The sequence below is a fragment of the Larimichthys crocea genome, chromosome XVI (assembly GCF_000972845.2).
Source record: "Larimichthys crocea isolate SSNF chromosome XVI, L_crocea_2.0, whole genome shotgun sequence".
Taxonomy (NCBI): domain Eukaryota; kingdom Metazoa; phylum Chordata; class Actinopteri; family Sciaenidae; genus Larimichthys; species Larimichthys crocea.
The window spans coordinates 323,519-333,349 of NC_040026.1; the positions used below are offsets into that span (position 1 = coordinate 323,519).

Consider the following 9,831-nt stretch of genomic DNA (forward strand, 5'->3'; position numbering starts at 1 on the left):
TGTCATTGTGGATGCGCTCGAGTGCGGTAAAAATGGAAGACACCAGACTGGAGATAGATGTGGTCCCACCCTCAGCAATCTCCTTCACACAGTGACATGTTTCTACCAGTAGGGCAGATTGGTGAAATGACAGAAGGAGAGGTTGAGCCAGACACAGAGGAGAACATGGAGATGGAGGACACAGAGGATATTGAGGAGCTGGCCAGTGAAGTGACGATACAGGGAGATGAGTCAGACACAGTGGAGGACTTGACAGTAGACAACATAGAGGACAATGCGGAGAAGTGTCTACCTGAGACCAGAGATGAACAGATTGAACACACAGGGATGGAGGAAGTGGAAGTGGAGACAGGACAAGTGAGCAAAGGAGTAGAGAAACATGTTACAGCCAGGGGCGCCAACCCACCTCCCATGCCCAGTGTTCCGAGGAGGAGCTCACAGAGAAGTCGGCGTCCACCCAAGAAACTGTCCTACGAGTCGCGAGCTGTGGAATCAGAGGATGATCGGCAGAAGGTAGAAAGAGGAGGGAAGTTGTGGCAGAGGGCCAAAGCAAGAAGAGCAGCTGGACACATGTAGCTTGACACAGAAAGAATACTTGCTTTAATAGAGTGTACAAAGACACATCATATCACACATCACTACATATCACACACACTCGTTTTTCACATATTCAGTTTGGACTGTTCTCTTTGTTTATGTATAGTAGGTGGTCCTTATTTTGTTAATTGTTGTGATGACTGAGACGCCATCAATTAAAGAAGGGGTGGATGTAGGGCAGTGGCCTGTTGATGTCAGTAGAGGGCGCTAGTGGTGTCTGGGCCCTCAGCGGTTTTGCGAGTGGGTGCTATTTGTCCGAGGGAGGCCACCGTAGTTCAGGGTGTGGTGCGCACGCAGGTGCCAGTTTCAATCAATGTTTGTTTCCTTTGATAAGGCGCTGCATAAAGCGCTGCTAACGTGCTCCTCCCAAAATGTGGAAATATTAACGTCTTATATTAACTTTTATATTAACTATTAATGTTCATGTACTGTGGTTAAAATATAATACAGGTCGGGTGGCTGAAATGTTTAAAAATGTTTGTTTTCCTTTGATAAGGGCCCGTGTGTGTTGGCGTGGATGTGAAATAAACGGCGGCGTGGTCCGAGCTGCAAATACAAAGAACGTGTATGACTCGTCTCTCCTCTGCACCCCCCCCGAACACGACACGACGAAAACACAACCCAGAGTCCCCGGGGGTGGAGTGGCCGGGTTACATTAACAGCAATGTTAATTAACATAGCCATAAGAATTAAATACATGATCATGTTTAACATGTTAATGTTAACTGCTAAAGCTAATTAGTATTAGCCACTAGGAATTAAATACCTGTTAATGTAACATGCTAATGTTAATTGCGCACGTCAATGCTAGTCACTCATTTTCAGTCACTAAGAATACATGCTAAGTAAACTGCTAATGTAACATGCTAATGTTAATGCTAGTGCGTTGTCTGTCTGAAATGATAATGACAGCAGAGCAGCTAGCGTGTTAACAATTATCATTAGCCACTAAGTATGATTAGATTAGATTAGATTCAACTTTATTGTCATTACACATGTACATGTACAGGGCAACGAAAAGCAGTTAGCATCTAACCAGAAGTGCAATAGGCAGTAAAGTGCATGTGGCATAAATATTGTGGTATATAAAAAGTAAGTCTAGTATTTACAGATCAGAGGCTATGTACAGGTGAGACCATATATACAGGTTAATGAGCTATTTAAGTTACTAGACTAGTGCAATGTTCGGTGCATAGTACTGTGCAAACAGATTGTATAAGTGAAAGTGAGCATGTGCAGAGTAGACCAGTAGTGCAGTGTGACGGTGTAAAAGTCTTTGGTCAGTGACTGAGTGACTGTGAATTGGTGTGTGGAGGTCAGCGGGGGTCAGAGTTCAGTAAGGTCACAGCTCTGGGGAAAAAGCTGTTCCTCAGTCTGCTGGTCCTTGTCCGGAGGCTTCTGAAACGCCTGCCAGAGGGCAGGAGGGAAAATAGTCCATGTGCTGGGTGGGAGGGGTCCTTCAGAATGCTGCGGGCACGACGCAGACAGCGCTTCTTCTGGACGTCCTCAATGGCAGGGAGTGGAGTTCCTGTGATGCGCTGGGCAGTTTTCACTACGCGCTGCAGGTGTTTGCGCTCCGCAGCAGAGCAGCTTCCGTACCAGACTGTGACACAGTTTGTTAGGATGCTCTCGATCACGCAGTGGTAGAAGTTCACCAGGATGGCTGAAGACAGATGGTTCTTCTTCAGAGTCCTCAGGAAGAAGAGGCGCTGGTGAGCTTTCTTGACCAGGCTGGAGGTGTTGGTAGTCCAGGACAGGTCCTCTGAGATGTGGGTCCCCAGGAACTTGAAGCTGGAGACACGTTCGACGGCCATTCCGTTCATGTGAATGGAGTCATGCGTGCTTCTTCTCTCCTTCCTGAAGTCAACAATGAGCTCCTTGGTCTTGCTGGTGTTAAGGAGCAGGTTATTGTCGGTGCACCATGTGGTCAGGTGCTGTACCTCCTCTCTGTAGGCTGTCTCGTCGTTGTTAGTGATGAGACCAATCACGGTGGTGTCGTCTGCAAACTTGATGATGGAGTTGGATCCATGCACAGGTCTGCAGTCGTGGGTGAAGAGGGAGTACAGGAAGGGGCTCAGCACACAGCCTTGTGGCACACCCGTGTTGAGTGTGACAGTGGTGGAGCAGATGTGGCCTGACCTCACGTGTTGTGGTCTGTTGGTCAGAAAGTCCATGATCCAGTTGCAGAGGGCGGTGTTGATGCCCAGGGCTCCAAGTTTGGTGATTAACTTGGAGGGGATGACCGTGTTGAATGCTGAGCTGAAGTCAATGAACAGCAAACGTGCATAGGTGTGGTTATTGTCCAGATGTGAGAGCACAGAGTGCAGTGCTGTGGAGACTGCATCGTCAATGCTCCTGTTGCTACGGTAAGCAAACTGATGTGGATCCAGTGTGGGAGGGAGGGAGTCCTTCAGGTGCGCCAGGACCAGTCGCTCGAAGCACTTCATGATGATAGGTGTGAGTGCTACAGGGCGGTAGTCGTTGAGGCATGTCGGCTTGGAGTGTTTTGGCACTGGCACGATGGATGTCGCTTTAAAGCATGTTGGCACAGCTGCTTGGGCGAGGGACAGGTTGAAAATGTCCGTAAAGATCCCAGTGAGCTGCTCCGCACATGCTCTGAGCACACGTCCTGGGATGCCGTCTGGTCCAGCAGCCTTGTGTGCCTTGATTCGGCTCAGTGCCGTGTGGACATCAGTGGGGGAGAGTGAGAGGGGCTGGTGGTCTGCAGGGAGCGTTGTCTTGGTGGCGGTGTCTCTGTTGTCTCTCTCAAAGCGAGCATAGAAGTGGTTTAGCTCGTTCAGGAAGGAGACATCCGTGGCTGTGGGGGTGGGGTTGCTGGGCCTGTAGTCTGTGATGGCCTGGATGCCTTGCCATATGCGTCGGGGGTCATAGTTGGAAAAGTGACCCTCTATCCTCAGCTTATCATTCATTGTAATTGTACAATATGTTTGTGTTAATTTGTCCTGTACACGTGACATCCATTGCACGTCTGTCCGTCCTGGGAGAGGGATCCCTCCTCTGTGGCTCTTCCTGAGGTTTCTTCCACATTTTTTCCCTGTTAAAGGTTTTTTGTGGGCAAGTTTTTCCTCACTCGAACCGAGGGTCTAAGGACAGGGGGTGTCACACCCTGTACAGATTGTAAAGCCCTCTGAGGCAAATGTACTTTGTGACTTTGGGCTATACAAATAAAATTGATTTGATTTGATTTGATTTGATTTACTAAACTTGATCATTGGTCTTGGTCTGTTTTATTGCTTTTGCTTGAATAATAAATTCATGATATTGTTGTATCTGAAGATGTGTGCTTAATCCTTTTCCTGGTTATCTGCACCATTTGATATTAAGAAAGATTTGTGTTGTATGTGTAACCAATTTTAAGGATATAAAAGTGAATTACAGTATAGTAACTAATTAGATTAATAGTGAAAGCTGGACCAGAATCAGAAGATACTAAATTCGTCAGGAGCCACGGTATGAGCAACAATAAGGAGACAGACACGAGAGTAACAGTTGAGTAGCCACTCTTATAATTTTTAACAGTGAACAAGATAGTTTGTCTGGTTTGTACAGAATTTAAAATTACCCAAACAATTAGAAAAATAAAAAGTAGTGTGCACATTAGAAAATAAGAAAAATGTCCGTTGGGGCCCTTTAACAAAATAAAATGTTGTTTCAAGGTCATTTGTTGTAGAGTTACTGCAGTTCACCTGATTCCCAGGATCAAAGTAAGAGACTTTGGTCTTGTAGTGTAATGTCCGTGTGTAATGTTTGTGTGAATAGGTGTGTACGTGGATCTCCTCGGTGCTGGACTTTCTTCAGAATACTTGGCTCACCATCGGTTTCAGCAGGAAGTGTGTCCTGAACCACATTCAGTCCCCCCAAAAAAACCTGACCTATAGACAGGGTCAGAAAATATTAGGGCTGTCAATCGATTAAAAAAAATTAACTAATTAATCGCAAACATTTCTGTAATTAATCGCGATTAATCTATCAATAAATATATCAATAAATTAAATGCATTTTTCTGAGACTGAAGCTTATAATGAATATTTATTTATGTAAAATGATCAAATTAATGTAGAATAAACACAGAGAAAGTAAATTTAAATTAATTCATTTTATTGGCTTAAGGTGCACATAAGCACAGTGCTAATAGAAAAAAGCCAGAATGAGGAAATATACTGACGAGTGCCACACTCCTGTAGTGTAGACTGGGTGTTTTGCTTTGAGGTGATATGTTAAAGTCGTGTTACTTCTGTGGAATTTAAATTCGGATTTGCAAACTGTGCAAATTGCCTTGTTTTTGTCCAACGAGCCGTCGGGCAACTTTTTAAAATGAAATGTTCCCCCTAAAAGTCCTTATCCATCTTTATGCCATAGACTCTCCTTTAGTTAGGATAGATCATAGACATATATACATAGACATATATACATAGACGCCTCATTGAGCAGGTTGGTCCGTTGTTGCGATACGTTAACACGTCCGCCATATTGGATGTGGCAGATCTGCCCGTAAACTAATACAAGCAGGGCCGGTTTTAGCTGTGGGCAATGTGGGCGACCGCCCAGGGCGCAGTCTCCGTGAGGGCTTTAAGTTAATGCCTCTTATACACCCATTCACACACACACTAATATATCTGGGAAACAAAGCTCTACTTTGCCACATCCAAAATGGCGGCCGCCACCGGAAGTAAACAAAACCGCGTTAATTTTTTTTAACGCGTTAATTCTTTAAAATTAACACTAGAAAATATACATTCAACACCATTCTTTCTTAGATGCATCATTAGGGTGATTATGTCAAAAGATGTTCACCTTTACATTTAACTCCGACATGAATATTACCATCATCTTATATCTATTCAAATCTTAAATCTGTTTTAGTTGTACAACAGTCAGTCTTAAGTATCATTTATGAGAACTAAACAAGTGCTCACACATTTACCTGCTGTTCCTGTGAACAGGGTTTCAATAATAGCTACGGTAAGTAACCATTAACATTCAAAATATCATTTATCATAAACATATCAGAACCATGTGCAAATAAAATAACAGTACACATCCTAATTAAAGACTTAGAGGTATTAAAGAAGTGTGCTTAATTTACTCTTACACTATATAGGCCTATTCATGAAAGAGAAATGCACCAAAAATTACCCTCTAGTAACTCAGTTAAAGTAACATAGATGCCTTCAATAAACTACATATAACAAATAAAATATTGTTACATTCATCAGATATGAAATTACTAATTTTCCCTTTTAAATTGGCATTAGGAAAGTTTAAACACTTCTCCTTTAAATATATTCACATCAGCATGATAACCAGTAGTCGAGTTGTAAAATGAAACCAGGGGGGATGGTGAAATTTTCCATTTCTGTGACATATTTTGTTGCGGGTGGTCTGGTGGTTCTCCCCCAGAAAATTTTGTATTTCTTAGATGCAATTTCCTGCATTCTAGTCAATTTCAGGGTGACTTGCTAGACATGGCAAATCCTAAATCCCATCTGATTCATAGCTTGCATTCTCAGTTGCATGGCCTGCACAAGACAATACTATTTATCGGAAAGAAACAATAACCACTTAACTATGGACATCTAGAGATTATTATGTAAACAACAATGGCAAAATTGAGAAGACAAATTACTTCATACTCATGGTAAATCTTTTTGTAATTATTATCTATTAAAACCTCAGCAAACATTCTAAATGAATATCTGAATCTTTTCATGTGAAGTAAACTGCATTTTTCATTCAAATGCAAGAACAAATTTAAAAACAGCATCTTCCAAATGTATTAATATAGAACATACATGTAAACTGAGACTTTTAACTTGAGGTAGCCAGACAGAAGAAAAAAAAGAATAAAGCAGACAACACTTCCTTATGAGCGGTATAAATTATGCATGTTTATTTGATTTATTATTATGATGGGGGAAAAAGTTCATAGTACATAGAACTTTATAGTAGTTTCCAAAGATTTTCGTAATCATGTTTTTTGTTTTCAATTTTCCGGGCTCTTGCTTTAGGATCATTGGCTAGGCAATGGTGTTGAAGCCAAGACTTGACATACACATCTGGTTTGAACAGCTTCAATGGAGGGCCAACACACCTGATGAAAAGCAAGGCTGACATACTCTGTACTTCTAGGGAGCTTCTGGTGGTTGTTAAATTGTTCATCTGACTGAACCCACGCTCACATTCAGCTGTAGAGATGACGAGTGCATCCACTGCTTGAAGGAGGGGTTTAAGCTCTTCTGGTGGTTTCATTTCATCAACAGGTTTGAGTCTGGCCATGTCAATGTACTCCCTCATCCCTCTCTGAATTTGTCTCACATCATGAAGCTTGAAAAAGGAGCAGAGTTCTTGGATCTCCTTTTCAGCATAACGAATTCCACATGCATCTGGCCAGTTGGAGGACTGCAGGACTTTTAGATTGTTCAGAAAGCTCTGGTATTCTTCTTTGCTTTTTTTTTTTACCTGGCAGGCATCCCATTCGGTTCTCAATTTTTTCAGCCAGGGAATTAAAAAACTTGTTTTGGTTTATTTCTCTGTACCTTTTATTGCCAGTCAATGCAACTCCTTTAAATACTTTTAGGTCCACTGCAGACTGAGCCTCTTCTGCCCTTGGTCCAGGTAGGTCTGCCATTGACTTCAGCACTCGGACCTGCCGACTGAGGCTTGCTTCGGCCTTGGGGAGTGTCATGTTCCTGTGTTGTAGTGAGAGAGAGAATTCAGCCAGCTCTTCTAAAGCATCGTACATGACTCCAAGGTTGTGCACAAAGGTTACATTAGATAGGCGATTTTGTAAACCACTGAACATGCACCACTCTGTTGAGCTCCTTTTTGGATCAGCTGAGGCATTAGAAAAGTGTTTGTGGAGTGCAGGGTACTGGTTCCATACAGCTCTAATGGTCCTAAAACTGGATGCCACCCATCGAGTGCTGAGGATTCTCCCTATGTTCAGGCACTGTAACGCAAGTTCCTCACAACATTCAGCGAGCTCACGGCGGTTTTTGGGAGATGCATGATAGAGACTGTAAACTTTGTCAAAGAAAAACTGGAATTCATTCATCCCAGCAATGTCATCTACAGCATCGGCAACACTCAACTCAAGACGATGGTTCATGCAGTGCCACACCATCACGTTGGGAAACTTCTCTATAATTTTGGTTGCAACACCTGATTTACTTCCAAGCATAACAGAAGCTCCATCTGATGCGAAGCAAACAAAGCGCTCCCTCATAACATCGTCAGAGAAGCCATGATGTTGCAGAGTCTTCATCAGAGCTTGATAAATTCCATCTGCATTGGTTGTAGACAATTCAACTAGATCTAAGAAGAATGTTACTTGCTCTTCACTCATCCCTAGGCTTGCTCTAACATAAATGATCAAAACTGATTTTTTACTTTCTGTTGTAGATTCATCTATCAGAATAGAAAATTTTGTTCCACTCTGAAGAACCTTTCCAACTACTCTCTCTCTCATTTGATTAGCGATGTGTTGGCTAATTGTAGCACAGGAATGGTCTGAATGTAAAGTTCTTCCCATGTCTAGGCCATTCAAGACTTGCAGATCAATATCAATTGGTAGATCTGTGAAAGGCCTTCCAGATTTCACAATCTTGTAAACCGTGCGAAACACCCGATCAGTACTTAGGAAGTGGTCCCTTTGCATATCAGAAGTCAGTGTCTCCATTCTCTTTTCTTTTGCCTTTTCCATGCTTTTCTCAGCTGCTTGGTGATAGTCTGACATTCTGTGCTTGTGTATCTTCTTGTGAAGAGATTGCAGCTGTGCTACTCTGGTTGCACCATAGACTGTGACTTTAACATTGGACCACTCATTAACAACATGTACGTGGCTCCCACCTGCATTTGGCCCAACTGATTTAATTTTCTGACAGGTTAGGCAGCCAAGTTTTTTGTTTTGGCATATTAGCCATGGGTATTGTTTTTTCTTCTGCCTGAAAATATCAGATGTCCAGCAATCAGGGATATCTTGATCATCTCCCTGGCAACTTGGGCCATCATCATCTGCATCACTGCCTTGCCCTGCTTCTGCTTCCTCCTCGCTTCCTCTTTCCACTACAAAAACAAGAAATCCATGATAAACTACACTATTTTTCCTCATGTACACTGATATGACAGCCCCCCTCTCTCTGCCTCCCCAATCCCCATGTTTCTTAAACTATAAAGGCAAAGGTCCAAAGAGAAGAATTATCAAATCTGTACCATCTTCAGCTCTTGCCTCTCCTGCCTGCTCCTGCTCCATTCTCTTAGTCTCCGGGTCCCCTTCAGCTCCAGTTGCACTATGTTGGTGCTGACTGTCAGCTGTAGAAAACAGCAGTAGTCAAGTCACGTCAGTTTTATTTCTATAGCACATTTACAGACAGACAAATACAGATTAGCCTTGATTCCCAAATCAGTCGTCACGTCTCCGTGAGGGGCGCACGAGCACCCGAAAAAAAAAAAAAAACTCGCCAATTTTCTATACTGAGGGCGCAAATGTGGCCAGAGCCGGCACTGAGGCTGATTAAATCCAAACTAACATGAAGCTATCTTGCTAGATAGAAAGTGTAAGCTAGACTCCAAACTAGCATTCATTCAGCTGTGTTGTTATCGCTATGTCGGTCCACAAATTAAATTAGCCTACATGTTGGTAATTGGTTGTATGATAGGCTCATAAAAGGTGACTGATGACTCTTGACTTACCTTCTGAATTGCTGCTCCTTGCGATCTTAAAACCGAAGTTTCTTAGGTCCAGCTGTCCACTCCGCTTGGCCATGATGCCGTTCGAGCCAGGTTATAAAAAAACGCGTCCCGACTGAACAGAATGGGACGTTGCCGCCTCGAGCGCGCGTGCTGTCCCTCGCTCACGGTAACCTACTATCACATAGGTAATAGGCTGATTATCATAAAGTCCCCCTAAATGTCGAATGGTAATTCTATTTCCAGAGTTAAATATAAGTAATTTTCACATGCACTGATAAAATGCCACAAGGGATGGAAGAAGGGATGACCATTTTAGTAGAGGGATGATTTTGACCATTTTTCCCCGCAGGGGGGATGGCATCCCCCCCCATCCCCCCTCAACTCGAGTACTGATGATAACCACAGCAAATGATAACCACAATGTAAATATGTTCAGAAATTTTGCACCATTATTCTCTTCAGCTCCTCTTTTAGCATGTCACGGCCTTCGCTTCTCTGGCAGAAGTCGGAAGGACCGGGAAA

General features: G+C 43.0%; 1 protein-coding gene across 1 annotated transcript; it reads right to left on the reverse strand.

The window, feature by feature from the left end:
• Positions 1-6,689: 6,689 nt before the first annotated feature.
• LOC113747863 (E3 SUMO-protein ligase KIAA1586-like) lies at positions 6,690-9,464 on the reverse strand. The gene is made up of 5 exons (XM_027289424.1): positions 9,310-9,464; positions 8,830-8,928; positions 7,949-8,682; positions 6,798-6,942; positions 6,690-6,709 (listed from the first exon to the last, which is right to left on the reverse strand). Exons 1-5 carry the CDS (start codon positions 9,380-9,382, stop codon positions 6,690-6,692), a joined length of 1,071 nt encoding a protein of 356 aa, XP_027145225.1. The 5' UTR covers positions 9,383-9,464.
• Between the last annotated feature and the right edge of the window lie 367 nt (positions 9,465-9,831).